The sequence below is a fragment of the Trifolium pratense genome, linkage group LG4 (assembly GCF_020283565.1).
Source record: "Trifolium pratense cultivar HEN17-A07 linkage group LG4, ARS_RC_1.1, whole genome shotgun sequence".
In the NCBI taxonomy this organism is placed as follows: domain Eukaryota; kingdom Viridiplantae; phylum Streptophyta; class Magnoliopsida; order Fabales; family Fabaceae; genus Trifolium; species Trifolium pratense.
In genome coordinates, this window is record NC_060062.1 from 51,160,982 (window position 1) to 51,178,612 (window position 17,631).

Sequence of the window (17,631 nt, forward strand, 5' to 3'; positions counted from 1 at the left end):
AAATTATGAAACTCCCACCGAAAAAAAAGTTGTAAAAAAGGTGTGGAGAGTAAGAATTTGGGGTCCCGAAATGTTGACGTTGTTTAGGGGGATTCTAGGGTGTGAGACCATGATAGGTCTCACCAATACACCATAAGTTTTATGGATTGGATTGAATGTGTACATCATAATATGGTGTACTGTCAGTATTATATTATTATTTATTTATTTTTGGAAAAAAAGTTTTTGATTTTTCCGGAAAAAGTTTTCGATATTTTCTCGGGAAAAATTTTCTATTTTTTTTTTGGAATAAAAGTTCCCGATTTTTGGGGGGAAAAGTTTCGATTTCAGATAAAAACAATTCCGGAGTTTTTCTGGAAAAAAAAGTTTCCGTTCTTTTTTCGGGAAAAAAGTTTCGGATATTTTCCGGAAAAATGTTTTCGATTTTTTTCTGGAAAAAGTTCAGGAAAAAAGTTCCTGATTTTTTGGGGAAAATAGTTTCGAAATATTCACCTGAAAAAATATTGTTGCTACAAAAAAGAGTGAAAATATTTGAAACTTTTTTTCCGAATAAAATATTGGAACTTTTCCAGAAAATATAGGAAATTTTTTTTTCGAATTAAATATCATAACTTTTTTCCCGAAAAAAGAACGGAAACTTTTTTGTTCAAACAAAATCTCCAGAATTGTTTTTATCTAAAATCGAAACGTTTTCCCCAAAAATCGGGAACCTGTTTTCAAAAAAAAAATCAAAATTTTTTTTCCGAAAAAATATCGAAAACTTTTTTCCGAAAAAGTCGGGAATTTTTTTTCAAAAAAATAAAAATAAAAAATAATATAATACTGACAGTACATCATAATATCATGTACACATTCAATCCGATCCACAAAACATGTGATGCATCGGTGAGAGACCTATCATGGTCTTCCACCCTAGAATCTGCCCGTTGTTTAATCGTGTGTTACTTTTCTGAAGAAAGAAAGTTGTTTGAGTTGAAACTTGAAACAACTTGTACGACTTGTCTTAACTTTTCTCTGCTTTTGTGGAAGCTTCTTGGCAGAGTTATAATATTAGTGGCAAAAAAACTTTCGTTTTGAAAGAAAAATTTAAACTTTTGAGGGAGAGCTTGAAGAATTGGAATAAAGAGGTGTTCGGCTTTCTTGATCTTAATATAGAGAAGACAATCACAAATATTAATGAGTTTGAAGATCTTTTGGCAAACTCCGATGGGGATTTAGATGATCTCAAACTAGAAGGGTTGAATAAGGAATTTTGGAAGCAACTTCATTTTAAGGAGAGTCTACTCAAACAGAAATCGAGAACAACATGGATTAGAGAAGGTGATTCAAACTCTAAATATTTTCACCAATCCATTAAAAGCAGAAGAAGACGCAATCAATTAGTGGCTCTGAAAGATGGCAATCATTGGGTTCAAGGAGTAGATGATGTTAAGTCCTTTGTAAAGAATTTTTTTGAAAAGAACTTCACTGAGGAATGGAGCAACCGTCCCCTTCTTGATGGCGTTTCTTTTAACTCTTTATCAGAAACAGATAACTATACTCTTTTGGCACCTTTTTCTGTTGAGGAAGTTCGTGATATTCTGAGCAGCTGTGACAGAAATAAATGCCCAGGTCCTGATGGTTTTAATTTTAATTTCTTGAAGACTTGTTGGGATGTGTTACAAGCTGATGTAATGGAGTTCTTAATTGAATTTCATAGCAATGCCATTCTTCCAAAAGCGATCACAGCTTCTTTTTTGGCGTTAATACCAAAGAAGGACCACCCTCAGGTTCTGTCTGATTATAGACCTATTTGCCTTGTCCGCTGTGCTTATACAAAATTATTTCTAAGGTTTTGGCAGCTCGGTTAAAAAAGGTGATGGGAAAATTGATTTCAGAATGTCAAACAGCCTTTCCACCTAATCGTCAAATTTTGGATGGTGTCTTGGTTGTAAATGAACGGATTGATTTGGCTAAGAGAAGAAAAGACAAGTGCTTGTTGTTGAAAGTAGATTTCGAACGGGCTTATGATACAATGAATTGGAATTTTCTGGAGTATATGATGCGACGTATGGGGTTTGATCAACATTGGCTGAAGTGGATGAGAGCTTGTATATTTAATAGCTCAATGTTCGTGCTAGACTGCTAGTAAATGGTAGTCCTACAGAGGATTTCTTAGTTGGCAAAGGGCTGAGACAAGGTGACCCGCTATCTCCATTCCTTTTCTTGATCGCTGCGGAAGGACTCACTCGGTTGATGCAAAAGGCTGTTGATAATAGTAGTTTCCATGGGTTTAAAGTTAGAGATGATCTTCATTTTCACACACTCCAATTCGCAGATGATACTGTTTTGATCGGTGAAGGAAATTGGGATAATTTATGGTCCATTAAAACGGTGCCGAGAAGTTTTAAATTGGTGTCCGGTTTGAAGGTTAATTTCTTCAAAAGTAAGCTTTATGGAATTAATCTTGATGATAATTTTTTGTCTGCCGCATCCTCTTTCATACATTGTGAGGTAGATTCTATTCCCTTCTGTTTTTTAGGCATTCTGGTGGGTGCCAACCCAAGGAGGAAGATAACCTGGAATCCTATTGTGGTAGCAATGAAGAAGCGTCTAAATGCTTGGAATGGTCGGCATTTATCTATTGGTGGAAGAGTAACGCTTATCAATTCGGTACTTTCTAGTCTACCTCTTTATTTTTTTCTCTTTTTTTAAGGCACCGTCATGTGTTTTAAAAGATTTGGTTAACATTCAACGAAAGTTTTTATGGGGTGGAGGTTCCAATACAAAGAAGATATGTTGGGTTAGTTGGGACACTATTTGCCTACCAAAAGACAGAGGTGGGTTGGGTATTTAAAATCTTGATTTATTCAATCAATCTTTACTTTGTAAATGGAAATGGAGACGAATTAGTGATGAAAATGCTTTGTGGTCCACTTTGTTGAAGCATAGATATGGGAATATGGTAGATAATTTTATGTCGCAATCAACCAACGATGTAAAAGGACACTCATTGTGGTGGCGCGATATCATGAAGATTGGGGGAGTTGTGAATGGAGATTGGTTCAAAAAAAACGTGAGCAATGTGTTGGGTGATGGTATTTCTTTGAGATTTTGGCATGATGTTTGGTTGGGACCAGTTTGTTTTAAGCGTTTATTCCCTCTTTTGTTCAATAAAGCTTTGTATCCAAATATAGTGGTAGGTGCTAGTGGTATGTGGCAAGATCACACTTGGGTGTGGAAGATGGAATGGAGTTTGGTCTTATCTGCAGCTGAGCAGGAATTAGCGCAAGAGTTATACACTTTGTTGACAGGATTTTTCCCTTACCCGAATGACAAAGATAGCGTTAGATGGAACATACATCAAACCGGTCAGTTCTCGGTCCATTCGACGTATGTGTTCTTACTATCTCGTGTTGTTACTTTGGCAATTGAAGAGAACGTGGTGGAAGCTTTGAATCAATTATGGACAAATGACTTGCCATCTAAAGTGAGTATATTTGGATGGAGATTATTATTATCTAGACTACCAACTCGTATGGCGTTGGCGAAAAAAGGTGTTATTGTTAATCCGCGTGAGTTGTGTTGTGCTTTTTGTTTCAGAGAAGAGGAAGATATTGACCATGTGTTTTTCAATTGTTCTTTTTCGCAACAAATTTGGAAGAGAATTTTCATCTGGCTGAATGTGAATTTTATCCCCTTTGAAGTTTGTTGGAAGCACTTTATCTCCCTTTGGTGCTTTGGTGAAGAATAAGTCATATGCTAAAGCTCGACATGTAATTTGGTTGGCAACCACATGGAGCTTATGGCGAGCCCGTAATAATATAATGTTTAGAGGAGATGTTATTAACTTGCAATCCTTAGTGGATCAAATTATTTATATCTCCTGGTTTTGGTTTGTTGGTAGAATAGCTTCTAAGTCTTCTCTTGTATTTTCAGATTGGTGTAAAGAGCCATTATCTTGCATTTTTAGCATCTAATGGTTTCTTTTAAAATTGTAAGGGTTGAATACCCCTTATACTCCTTATAATTCATTCTTTGCTTATAAAAAAAAAAAAACTTTTCTCTGAAATTTTACATCAACAAATAAACTTGTAACTGAAATTATCATTTTGCTGTCAAAAAAAAAAATTATTTAAAAACGCAAGAGCATTGATAATGTCACCGGCAATAGATCCAACATGAAATATTTATTTGGTTAAGGATCCAACATGAAATTTATTACTACTAGTAATATTTGTAGGAATGTCGATTTTATATATAAGAGGAAATTTTTGTGAGGATTGTTTTGTTTGAACTGAAGGCAGAATTTTTTTTTTTTGGTGCAGATGAAGGTGTGTCAGTGTTTGGTAACCTACCTAGTTTATAGCTTATTATTTTATAAGCTTTTTTTATTTTTTAACCATAAAGTTAGGGATATATTTAGTTTTTTTTTTAAAAAAAATTTAATAGGGTTAAAAGATATACAATATTTGATAATATATTATGATTTTTCTTAAAACATAGAAGCTATTTTTTTATTACTAGAGCTTTTAAAAATTGTTTTTTGGTCTAGCTTCTTACTTCTAAGGAAAAAGAATAGGAACACAAAATTAGGCCAAATGATACCTAAGTAGCGTTTGAGCTTATAGCTTTTTACCTTTTATTCCAATTTTAACCTTATAATTTTAATTTCTTTATTTTTTTAATAAAAAAACTATCCACTCACATAAAATAACCATGTACTTTTTATGTCATTTTATGATTACAAAAGCTAAATTTACCCAACACTTTAATTTCATTCTACTAGCTTTTTAGTTATTAGCTAAAAGCTAGCATATTGGCTATCAGCTAGCTTTTCAACTATCAGCTAGCTTATAGTTTAATTTTACCAAACAGAGCCGAAATTAAAGAGAAAGTTCTTTCAAAAAAAGGTTTTGGGATGAAGAAGAGATTTAATCTCGTGTTCTATAGAAACTTTGACCCTGAATATTTTATTAAAATAATATTTATATGTGTATAAATTTTACTTATATGTGATTGATTTCGTCTCCAATTAAGAATAAGCGTGAAGTGTGTGTTTGTGAGGGAGAGAGAGATAAGATACTTTTCTACTCATTTTTGTTTTGCCGCTCAATGAACAAAAAACTCTAAAATTCTCTAAACAAATTGAACTCAACGACAATGAATGTTTACAAAATCATTTGTTTACCCTTTGTGATACTATTTCTCATAATCACCGATTTTTTTATTTTTTTTCCCTTCACTTATTTCTCTACTTCAAGGTCAGAATCCATTGTAGGTCAAAGTTAATTTGACCTACGGACCCTAATTTGTTTGTTTTTTTTTTATTTTTTTATTTTCCAAATAGAATCTCTACTAATTATAATGCTCAATATTTTACCCCATTTTTTTTTCTTTCTTATATATTTCCCTCACTTTTTTTCTACTATATTTTTCACATTTACATCACTTTTACTAAAAATTCTATATTTCCTTTTTCACTTATCCACTCACTTTTGTTTTGCAGCTCAATGAACAAAAAACTCTAAAATACCCTGGTCAAATTGAACTCAACAACAACGAATCCTTATAAAATCATTCGATTTTCCTTCGTCATACTATTTCTCATCATCACCGGTTTCTTATCATTGTTTCTCTTCACTTATTTCTATCTTCAAGTTCAGAATCCGTTATGACCTACAACGAACCCTATTTTTTTAGTTTTTTTTTTATTATTAATTTTCTAAATAGAGTCTCTACTAATTCTAATGCTCAATATTTTTCCCACTTTTTTTTTCTTTTCTTTCCACATTATTTCCATCACTTTTACTAAAAATTCTATATTTCCTTTTTCACTTATCCCCTCACTTCGTGATACTATTTCTCATAATCACCATTTTCTTATCGTTGTTTCCCTCGGTGAGTTTTTTTCTTCGTTTTCTCTTCTCTCTCATTTGTCCATAATTTGATTCTTGGATTCCTAACCATAAAGGCCCAATTTTAAGTATGTCTAACCTTGTTAGCTTTTCTCTCAACTGCATTTGGTTATGATTTTGTTATTTCACGACCTATCTCGTATTCTACATTTTTCTTAGGGTTTGTTACCCTGAATACTTACCTTTAATTTTGAATTGCATTGATCTACCTTGATGTAGGGCACCCTGTTGAGTATGGTTCATATATGCATCAGGAAGAGGCTGGGGGCGGCCAAGGAGCTGAGCTAGCGGAGCGAAGCGAAGCTCCGGCCGCCCCCTGCCCATATGGGCTTTGACCAGATGTTTTGGGGGCGCTAGGGGGGTGCGGGGGGGCGATAGCCCCCCGCGGTATGGTGCAGGGGTATTTACGACATTCTATTATTATTATATATACCGCTTGTAACACTGAAACCCTAATTTCATTCTTTCATCTAATAGAAACGAGCTGTAGCGAATTCTGCAGCCGGAGACGTACCTAAGGGGAACTCCGTTATCAAACTTCTTGTGTTCTTATTGTTTGCAATTTCGTTATTATTACCTTCTGTTACTATTTGTGCACAACACACCCTTAAACTTCGTGCGTAGAGAGTCCATATCTTGTTCAATTGTGATTTGATTTTCATGAGAATTGTTTTGTTTTCAGGTACTTGCAAATTTGCTTCATGGTTAGCAACTTAGCATTGAAGGGACATGACTATGATGTCGGTTGTTATGGATTGGAAGTGAGGATTATGCAACTGTTAAGGGATGTGCCCTTAATTTTGGCTCATATATGTTTGGGCTGAGCAGGTCGGATTGAGCCTTGACCCAATTTAGAACTCTCACAATAATGTTTTAATTTTTTATTTATTTTATGATTAAACTTTATAACTAGTTGATTGTAAATTAAAAAAAAATGATTTTTTTTTTTAATGTTATGGGTCACCATGGAAATTGTGAGAATCCACAGGGATGAGGATGAACAAAGAATACTCTCCGAAGCAAAGAATGAGGATAGAGAATATTTTAGATGATGAGAAAGGAAATGAGAAGTACTCTGCGCTTAATTCTCGCCCCCATTGATATCTCGAAATATTTGTAAAGAAAAGTCACCTACAATAAGTTTGATATATAGTTGCAGAAATACTAGCATGCAATGATCTAGATTTTTCAAGATTTCATATTTTTTTCATATTTAAAATTTTAGTCTAACTATTAGACAAAAAATTATTTGTAAAAAAAAAACTTTTAAATTAATTGTTATTTTTATCACCAACAATAGATCCAACCTCATTCGGGTTTGGAATGAATAAATGCGACTCAATTTAGTTCTGTGAGTTCAGCTTAATTGGTAAAGACATTATAATATATATGTCGGGTGCCGGGACTCTAGCCACTAGACTACTTTAAAAAAAAGTGGCTTAACTTATAAATCCCACAACCAATTGATGTAAAGTTGATGTACAACATCGTGAATGCTCATGAAATGAAATATTGTGCATTCCTCAGTGGCATATGAGCATAAAAAGATATTGAGATTATCCAGAAATAAGTACTCATTCTAGAAATAAGAATATTTTCATAATATTTAACTTTTTATGATTTTTACTATCATACAATTAAATATATTAATCGTCAAAATTATACATTAACATACATGAAACAATCAACAGAATCACCGATTATACGATGGAGGCAGTATTTGGTCCCTATTATCACACTATGGAGAATTGGAGAGTTATGACACTATTTGGTAAGTCCAATAAGCTAGCTTATAACTTATTGGACTAGCTTATAAGCTTGTTTGATAAAAATGTGAAGTGTTTGGTAACGAGCTTCTCTAAGTAGCTTATAGTGTTTTTTGAGATTAGGGATGACAATAGGTAAGGTATGGGTAGGATACTATAGTACCCATCCCCATACCCGCAGTTTGAAAAAATACCCGTACCCATCCCCATACCCGCGTGGGTAACAATCTTTGTACCCGTCCCCATACCCTATGGGTACCTAGGTACCCATATCCGTTACCCGTTACCCGCAATTTTACTGAAAATAAATCAATCAATTATAAAATATCATATCGTTTTAGGCTCTGTTTGGTAAAAATAAGCTATAAGCTAGCTTATACCTGAAAAATTAGCTTATAGCTGATAGCTGATGGCTGATGGCTGGTAGCTTATAGCTGAAAAGCTAGTAGAATAAAATTAAAGTGTTTGGCAAATTTAGCTGTTGTAAGTACAAAATGACATAAAAATACATGATTAGTGGGTAGTTTTTTTTTTGCAAGTGTTAGTGGGTAGTTATTATAATTTTTTAAAAATAAATAAATAAAATTAATGAGGGTAAGTATGGAATAAAATGAAAAAGCTATAAGCTATAAGCTCATACGCTACTTGAAATAACATCTCAAAAAACGCTATAAGCTAGTTAGAGAAACTCGTTACCAAACACTTCACATTTTTTTCAAACAAGCTTATAAGCTAGTTCAATAAGCTATAAGCTAGCTTATTGGACTTACCAAACAGTGCCTTAATATAATTAATTTTTTAAAAAAGATTTTAATGTTGACTCATCAAAATTATAAACAAAAAATTTACTAATCTCATGTTAAAGTTAATTTCTTTGTTGACATATTCACATGATGTTTGTATTATGTTATAAATAAGCTTTTTTTATTAAAAATGTGTAATAGTTTAATAGTATTGTATTTTTTTAAATTGATATACATATGTAATTTATACAAAATAATATATATAAAATAAATAAAAATATATATTATGCGGGTATGGGTGCGGGTACGGGTACCTTAGTACCCGCCCCCATACCTGTTCATTTTTGCAGGTAATTATCCATACCCATGCCCATATTCAAAATGCGGGTTTTTACCCTACTCGTCATGGGTATTTTTTGCGGGTGCCTGCTGGGTATGAGTCAAATTGTCATCCCTATTTGAGATGCTATTTCGGCTCTGTTTGGTAAAATTAAGCTATAAGCTAGGTTATAGCTGATAGCTGAAAAACTAGCTTATAGCTGAAAAGCTAGCTTATAGCTGAAAAGCTAGCTGATTGAAATTAAAGTGTTTGGTAAAATTAGCTTTTTAAATGATTGATAAATATAAAAATACATAAAAGGATATTTATATGTAGTGGGTAGTGTTTTATTTTATAAAAAATAATAAAATTAAGTTAAAGGTTATAAAAATGGAAAAAACTGTAATAAGCTATAAGCTATAAACTCAAACGCTACTTGAAATAACATCTCAAAAAAAGTTATAAGCTCGTGAGAAAAGCTTTTTACCAAACACTTTTATTTTTTTTCAAACAAGCTTATAAGCTAGTCCAATAAGTTATAAGCTAGCTTATTGGACTTACCAAACACACAAGTAGCATATGAGCTTATAACTTATAACTTTTTACATTTTATTCCATATATATCCTTAATAGTTTCATTTATTATTTTTTTAAAAATTATAATAACTACCCACTAACACTTAACAAAAAAGAAAAAACTACCCACTAATCATATACTTTTATGTTATTTTGTACTTACAGCAACTAAATCTACCAAACACTTTAATTTTATTCTAATAGCTTTTCAGCTATAAACTGCCAGCTATCAGCTATAAGCTAGTTTTTCAGCTATAAATTAGCTTATCAGCTATCAACTACCTTATAGCTTAATTTTACCAAATAGAACCTATGTCGAATTAGAAAATTCCTAATAAAGTCAAAGTGTTCCTGTGGCATATTCTTAGGGGTGTGCTCTACAAACTAGGATGACGTTATTTCGATAAAGATGTTCACCGTGCGTGTGTGATTGTCCTCCAGTACATGTACAGAATGTGTCATCCTAGAAAAATTTTGGGAAGAAAAACTTAAAAAAACTGATTTTAAAAATAATTTATAAATATTTCTTTTGGTTTAAAAATTAATTTTTAATTTTAATAAATAATAATAATAATAATAATAGTACAGTAAAAACTAAAAAAATGGAAATAAAACATAAAAAACTGATCTTTAAATTAGTTTTGAATATTTAAATTAGTTTATAATTTCACATCTCAATAAAAAATATTAAAAACTAAAAAAAATAGTGAGCGTGGTGGTAATAGCCGGAGTATTATCAGCCAATAACAGGGTTCCATTGTGGACTACCGAAGTGTCACTGCGAGTTGGCAAAGATTTGTTTTTTTGAAAAGAGGCGAAAATCTGTTGTCTTCTGCTGTGGTCGTTGAAGCTCTTCTGTTGATGATCACCAGTGACATCCATGTTTCGTTGACCGTCGCCTCATCATAAAATTAGAAAATAATTTATTATTAAAGTTTTTATTTATTATTAAATTATATACTTAAATTTTTTCTAAAATAAAAAGTATTATGTTTTTAAAATGAAAATAAATATTTTGGGCTTGAATGAATATGATTTGGGCTGAATTCACCAACATAAATTTTTCAAAAGCTCTATTTAAAAGAAAAGCGTGTAAAAAAAACTAATATATTTTAGCAGATGGACATCCATAATTGAAAAAATTAATAATAGATGAATTTTATGTTTAATGGATAAATCGAGTTAGATTTTTTATTAGTAATTTTTTTCATAATTGATAATAATAGATTAAGAAATTATTTTGATCTAAATTATTTTATCCATCAATTTTACCAACCCTACGGTGGTACCCAACCCAACCAAACTTTTTAGATGGAGGACTAAAACCTTTTTCTTTCTTTTTTTGTAAAAAAAAAAAAAACTTTTTCTTTCGTATACAAGATAGAAGACTAGTCTTCAAAATAAAGATAGAAGACAAAACCTTAATTCAATTAAAACATGAGATAAAAGTACATTTAAAAAAATATTAAATATGTTTTTGGTCTATATAAAATAGGGATTTTTAAGTTTATTTCTTACTTAATTTTTATTAAATTCTTAGTTCTTATAACATTTTTTTTGCACATAATTTTAATCCCTACTAAAATTGAATTTATTTAATTACCATTAAACTCTTAAATTTTTTAATGTTTTTTTATTGACATGTTTAAAATATTACATAAAGTTTATTTACTAGAATTTTCTAAACGGCAAAATTTCAAGTTAAAAGTGACGAGAATTATGACCTAGAAATCAAATATTAAACTTGTTTTTTTAGAGGAATTTTTATGATGTTCTAAACATACCTGCGAAAAAATCATTCAATAATATAAGTTGTGTTAATGATAAGGACCAAAACCGAGTGCATGATGATTTTTAAAAATTAAGGAAGGACAAAACTTAAAATGTCACTGTTTTGTATAGGAACAAAAATTATATGCAACCCATTAAACAAAGAGTCAGAGACTTTATGTTCTTAAAAAACTAGGGCTTAAATGCAGTTTTAGTCTCCCTATTTTCAATATTTTGAAGTTTTAGTCCCCCTATTTTAAAAACCAATTTTTTTGTCCCCCTATTTCAGTTTTTTATAATTTTTGATCCCCCACCCTACTTTTGAGTCAATTTTGATGATGTGGTCAACTCTCTTGTGACGTGGCAAATGCCACATGGACACAACAATTACATGTCATTATTTTTTATTTTAATTTCAATAAAATATATTATAATATATTTTTATTGATAAAATAATAAATAAAATTATAATATTTGTTAAAAAAAAAAATCTTTATACCGTAAGAAAAAAAAAACCTAAATCTCTTGTTCCTCAATAGGAACATGATAGACACAATTGTTTTTTACGATAGCTTTTTATATGTGAATGCTTATGGAAGAGAAAAACTTAATTGATGGATGGAGAAGTAGAGATCGATTAGGGAGAACATGGAGGGGAGAATATTGGTTTTGGGAAAGATGGATTCAATTTGAAATTCACAGATTCAATTTTATTTTATTTTTGAAGAAGGATTCAATTTTTATACGTAACATATAATTTAATTAAATTAATTATTTTATCAATAAAAATATTTTTTAACGTGTTTTATTAAAATTAAAATAAAGAATAATTACATGTATAATTGTTGTGTCCATGTGGCATCTGCCATGTCATAAGTGACTTGGCCATGTCATCAAAATTGACTCAAAAATAGGACGGGGGATCAAAAGTAATAAAAAATTGAAATAGGGGGACCAAAAAGTTGGTTTTCAAAATAGGGGGACTAAAACTTCAAAATATTGAAAATAGGGGGAACAAAACTGCATTTAAGCCAAAAACTAGAAAGGATTTATGCTCCATTTGAATATGTGGTAATTTAATGTCATGGTTTGTTTGAGTTGTCGAATTGAATAATGGAGAGTAGGTGTTTTTATTTTTATTTTTTATAGGTTAATTATATATTTGGTCCCTTACATTTATTTTAGGTTTTAATTTGGTCAATTACGTTTAAAAAGTATCAATTTGGGTCCTTGCATTTCCATTATGTTTCAATTTAGTCATTTTCGTTAATTTTGTCACTAACACCATTTGAACTATACACTTGTCAATGTGTTCAAGTGTCCACGTATCTGTCCACATATGCAAACTAGTTGTCACATGTGACAAAACTGACAGAAAGGACTAACTAATGCAAACAGTAAAAAGGTAAGAGACCAAATTGATACATTTTAAATGTAAGAGACCAAATTGAAATCTAAAATAAACGTAAGGGACAAAATATGTAGTTAAATATTTTTTTTATAATGAAAAATTTAGGGCGAGGGATTCAAGGCAAGGAATACCTTAGGCTCCGTTTGGTTGAGCGGAAAGAAAGAGGAAGGAAATAAAATTACGGATTCCAATGGATGAACTTGAACAAAAGTTAGTCCACATTCATCCATTGGAATCCGTAATTTTCTTTCGTTCCTCTTTCTTTTCGCTCAACCAAACAGACCATTAGTGCTCTTGGAGCAATTACACATGTAATTACATTTACCTCTTTGCAAGAGCATTAGTGAGGCTCGAACCCGAGACCTGTCTTTTTACCACTAGATCAAACTCTTGGAGTTGGAGAGTATGTGATTTTATGTTAATTTTTTGGGTCTTGCTAACGTAACGTGTGCCTTAAGGGCACACATTAAGAATCCAAAAATAAAAACATTTTCTTAAATTTTGTGTAATTAATTTGTGATCAAATTTAAAAAGTCAATTAGATACATTAGTTATGATAAAACATTTTCTTTTTTGAATCACTAACATATGTCTTAAGGACACACATTAGCTTTTTCCCATATATATTATTTGGCTTCTTAAAAAAAAAAAGAAGTCATGATACATAAAAGGCTAACCATACCACTCAGACAATAATATTTAAACAAGTACTCTAAAAACATTTTCTTTTTTTTACAATATACCGATGAAAATCTAACGTAAGATCTCATGCATTTTATCAAACCCCTTACAACTAGACCAAATCTAATGACCTTTTTGATAGATTTATTTAAAAAAAAACTATAGGGATATATCCAGGTAAATCTATAGATATACTTCATTCGTCCCATTTTATAAGAACCACTTTGACCAAATGTACTATTCATTTATCTTGTTTTGACTATATATTTTTTAATTTAATAATATATAGATGTAAATATTAACATATAAAATCTTGTTTGATTTGTTTCAATGAATATTTTCAAAATATCAAGTTTTTATAATTTTTACTAATAAAAAATTAAAAATATTATTGATCAAAATTACGCATTGACATACATGCAATAATCAAATAAATCTTATATTTTGGAATAAACGGAATATATCTTATCCATGTTGATTCTACAATAAATCAATCTAACAAATTTTTCCTCGATAAACTCATTTAACACATACTACTCATCATCGACACCAAACTTGTACTAGCAACTTAAAAAACGGCAACAACAAAGTCTCCAATATTGTCATCATTGACATAATTTTTTGACAACAAAAATAAACATTAGTACAAGGTTGGTTGAAATTTAAAACAAAGAGTTTGTAATTCTAACCTTTTTGTGGGATTCGCGTGTTTACCGTTCTCAAATCTTATTAACCAATTAAAATTCATTTTCTCATAAAAAATATAGATAATAAATCTTACAATAAATACAAATAATAAATATAATAAATAACATAACATGTGATATATAACAAAGATGTTGTGTTTTTTACATACCTTAGATTTTCTTCTTCACCATCACAACCTCTTCTTCTCTCTCTCTCTCTCTCTTGAAACCCTAATTCTGGATCTTCATTTCTTTATCCTTTCCTCAACAGGATCAGGTATATATCAATCTGCTTAATTCTCAATTCTTCTAACTCTCTTTTGATCTCAATTTGATTATATACTTTTTTGAATTTTGACTAATGGAACAAAACTGATAATTGGATTTTGCATGATTCTGCTGAATCTGGATTTGATTTTTGACATCTGTTAGGTTGTTTGATGAAAAGGATTCATTGCTTTATGGATTGATTCAAATCATTTATGAAATTGAGGTGTTTGGAAATTAAAAACCCTGTTTTTTGCTGCATGGTTGGAATTGGATTGAATTTAAACTCTTGTTCTGTGGTTGATCTTTTGATTATGTTGCTGAATTATGCATGTTTGGTGGTTTTTAGATTTGTTTGGATTGATTGGTGTGTTAGGGTTTGATGAAGTTTGAAAATTGACCTTTTATGCTGTTGTGTTGGAATTGGATTCAAACTCTTGTTCTGTTCTTGATCTTTTGGTTATCTTGCTGAATTATGTGTTCTTTGTGGTTTTTGGTTTTGTTTGGATTGATTGGGATGTTAGGGTTTGCTGAAGTTTGAGAATTGGCTTTTTATGATGATGTGATTTTGGTTTTTGATTGATTAAGTGATTCTGATTATTGGAATCTTTTGTTGTTAGATTTGATTTCAGTTTGATTTATTGTTTTGTTCTGTTTTGTTCAGGATTTAAAGTGGTGGAATCAGAAATGGAAGATATCGATCTTGATCTTGGGGTATGAGTTATATTCTTTCTTCTTATAGAAGATTTTTGATTTTGACAATAGAAAATGGTATCACCTTGGATAGTGTTTGAATTGGTATAAGTTTTATGTAGGGTTTGTAGATCTTCTAGGTTTTATTTAGATTTGATTTCATAAAGGATGCGGAATTGGGAAAAGTTTGATCATTGTCGTATATGATTGTCAATGGAATGGCAATTTAATTGATGCGAATATTTATTTTTTGTTTTCTGAGTATTGAATTGAATTTATTGGGGGAGTATGGAGAACGTGTGTGATGTGAATCAGTTGGATGCCGATGTTCTTTTGCCACCTCGGAAACGGCTTCTTGCTGGATTGAAAAAACAGAGTTCAGAAAGTGATGCTACTGCATCTCCATCTCCTGTTGCTGCTTCGTGTGTTACAGATGTTGCTTCCCCTTCATCTACGTCATTTTCAAGCGAGTTTGAAGCCCGACTTAAGCATTTGTTGAGTTGTCATTCAAATAACCCGAACCTTACACCTGAAGAGGTTGCGGAGGCTTCGAGAAAAGCAGCTGTCACTGCAACTAAGGCTGCCGAGGCAGCAAGAGCTGCAGCTGAAGAAAAAGCTGCAATAGCGGCAAAGGCGGTTGCTGCGGCCAAGAGTGCTTTAGATTTGGTTGCTTCTTTTTCCGAGGATGCAACGAACAACAAGGAAAGAAATCTGAAAAAGAACAAGTCAAAGAAGCATCTCCCGGTTCAGCTTTTGTACAAAAAAAACAAACCTATTGAAAATTGTAGGAAAGATGAAGAATTAGCTCGAAAGTTACACCGAGCCATGAACAGTTCTCCGAGAATCTCGAAGACTTCTCCAAAGTCAGACTCGAAAGGTAGTAGATCAAAGAGGCCTAGAAGCTCTTCAAGTTTTGAAATAACCGAGGGATCAGGATGCGGCGTGCAGGCAGTTGGACAAGATTGCTTATCTTTGAACAATGGCCAGGCAACAGTCGGAAAGATTGATTCTGAAGGATCCAACCAAGAGGTAAGCTCAATTAAGAAAGATAAGAAGGTAATCAACTACAATAGGTCTAGCCAAATAGACATAGATAACGGCGAAGCCGAGTCGAGCCACTCAAAGGCGAAAAACTGTGAAGATTCACATTCACCTCCGATAGGTAAGAAGAGAGGAAGGACAAAGCTTAAAAAGTTACCCTTAAGCATTTGCACCTCAAAAGATAAGGCGAAACTGAGGGAAGAAATAAAAGTCAGAAGAAGTTCTTCATTGACTGAATTGAACAAAGGCAATCAGCATGTTCATACTATACCCGTGTTTCCGGTGGAGCCATCAACTGACCGAATGATACCGATTGAGGCAACATCAACATGGAAATGCCAGGACTTCAAGGTACCGGCTTGTATCAAACAAAATAAAGCTGTGCAGTCATAATAATATTCATATACTACAACACTACATTGGGAGGATGACTGTACTACTGTGATAGAAGATATTGATAGCTGAGGTAGGAACCATGATGCTTCTTTTTTTTTTTTTTTTTACAATATGGCATTTATTTTTGTTGTTGTAAAATCTTATGTTTTGTAATGAATTTGAACTGATTACATGTAAATTTAGATATAAGTGGCTTGCAATGTTTCTTTAAAGTTGTGTTACTTTAATTGACAAGAAAGGTTGAGTTTTAGGTAGGAGTATGTTTTGAATTGAACAGCCTTTTCATTGTGCTGCTACATATTTCTATTCCTCATTTGTAATGAAGAATAAAAGGTGAAAGCTTTGTTGGTCTTCTATTTATACCTTTTATTATGCTGTTTATTTTTCCTTATATTAAATTTATATGAATGCTGATTGTGTTTCCCATTTGCTTTTTTAATTTTTTTTACATGTAGTCGTAGTGGCTAGAAGTTTCACTCTTAAAGTGAATTAAAGTGAATAAGTGGGTTGTCCAGGGTTCGAATCATGTCCCCTGCATATATAATGTAATGTCACTATCAACTGAGTTAAGCTCAGATAAACTTCTTTGATTAATACTATTGAAAAATGAATTCGGTACTCCCTTAAATGTGGATTCAAGCATTAAATTTATTGAAGCATTCCTCCTACCTGTATATGACAAAATTATTCATATTTATTACTTCATTTTTTTGGGTACAAATTATTACTCCCATTTGTCTTTTTTTTTTTTTTTTTGGGTTAAGTACTGTAGTGACCAGAATTTTACTCCTCCTACTGTCCCCCCTTTTTATAAGTGCCAATTCAATTGCATATTTCAAATACTATGAAAAATTTAGGGCAATTTTTTTTCCTTCAATAGGTGCTTATAACTAGAGATTGATGGAGTACTTCATTTAAAAAAAAGATATTTTTATTTTTAAAATTTTATGCAACATTAACTATTTTTATTGTTTTGTAAAAAAATACTTTTAACCGTTTCCATGAGCATAGCTTAATTGGCAAGGTGCATTACTTGCAAATTATTGCACGGACTGGGATTCGAATCCTGGTACTACCATTTATTCATCTTAAAAAGGTGAAATTCTAGTAATTATGTTACTTGACAATTTTTTTTTAACTATTTATTATTGAGAGAGGAGGTATGTTGAAATTTTTTATTCTTAGCTTGAGGGTGTTCTACAACAGCACAAGAGAAATTGCACTCTCTCTAGTCCGTAACTAATATAAGAGAAATTTTATTTTTTTGATTCATTGAATTTTTTTTGTCAAGTAATCTAAATCTAATGGTTAAATATATTAAATTCTCAATAAATCTAAAAAATAAAATTTATCTTATTTTAAAAATTGGATGGAGTAATTTTTTA

General features: G+C 31.4%; 2 protein-coding genes across 2 annotated transcripts; both read left to right on the top strand.

Annotated features, from left to right (window-relative positions):
• The first annotated feature begins 899 nt into the window (after positions 1-899).
• LOC123922866 lies at positions 900-14,836 on the top strand. The gene is made up of 7 exons (XM_045975538.1): positions 900-936; positions 1,030-1,769; positions 1,832-1,987; positions 2,104-2,425; positions 2,522-2,652; positions 2,927-3,554; positions 14,781-14,836. The coding sequence occupies exons 1-7, from the start codon at positions 900-902 to the stop codon at positions 14,834-14,836; spliced, it is 2,070 nt and encodes a 689-aa protein (XP_045831494.1).
• On the top strand, positions 13,974-16,602 carry LOC123881420. Its single transcript, XM_045930101.1, has 3 exons — positions 13,974-14,126; positions 14,781-14,830; positions 14,932-16,602. Exon 3 carries the CDS (start codon positions 15,098-15,100, stop codon positions 16,241-16,243), a length of 1,146 nt encoding a protein of 381 aa, XP_045786057.1. The 5' UTR covers positions 13,974-14,126; positions 14,781-14,830; positions 14,932-15,097; the 3' UTR covers positions 16,244-16,602.
• Positions 16,603-17,631: the final 1,029 nt, after the last annotated feature.

What these genes read in the sequence shown, in the direction of transcription:
- LOC123881420 (XM_045930101.1), top strand. Translation starts at nt 15,098, where the DNA reads ATGGAGAACGTGTGTGATGTGAATCAGTTGGATGCCGATGTTCTTTTG.
- LOC123922866 (XM_045975538.1), top strand. Translation starts at nt 900, where the DNA reads ATGGTCTTCCACCCTAGAATCTGCCCGTTGTTTAATC. An exon ending in GAAGGTTAATTTCTTCAAAA is followed by an intron (nt 2,426 to 2,521) that starts GTAAGCTTTATG and finishes TCTGTTTTTTAG; the next exon opens with GCATTCTGGTGGGTGCCAAC. An exon ending in AGGTGTTATTGTTAATCCGC is followed by an intron (nt 3,555 to 14,780) that starts GTGAGTTGTGTT and finishes TGTTTTGTTCAG; the next exon opens with GATTTAAAGTGGTGGAATCA.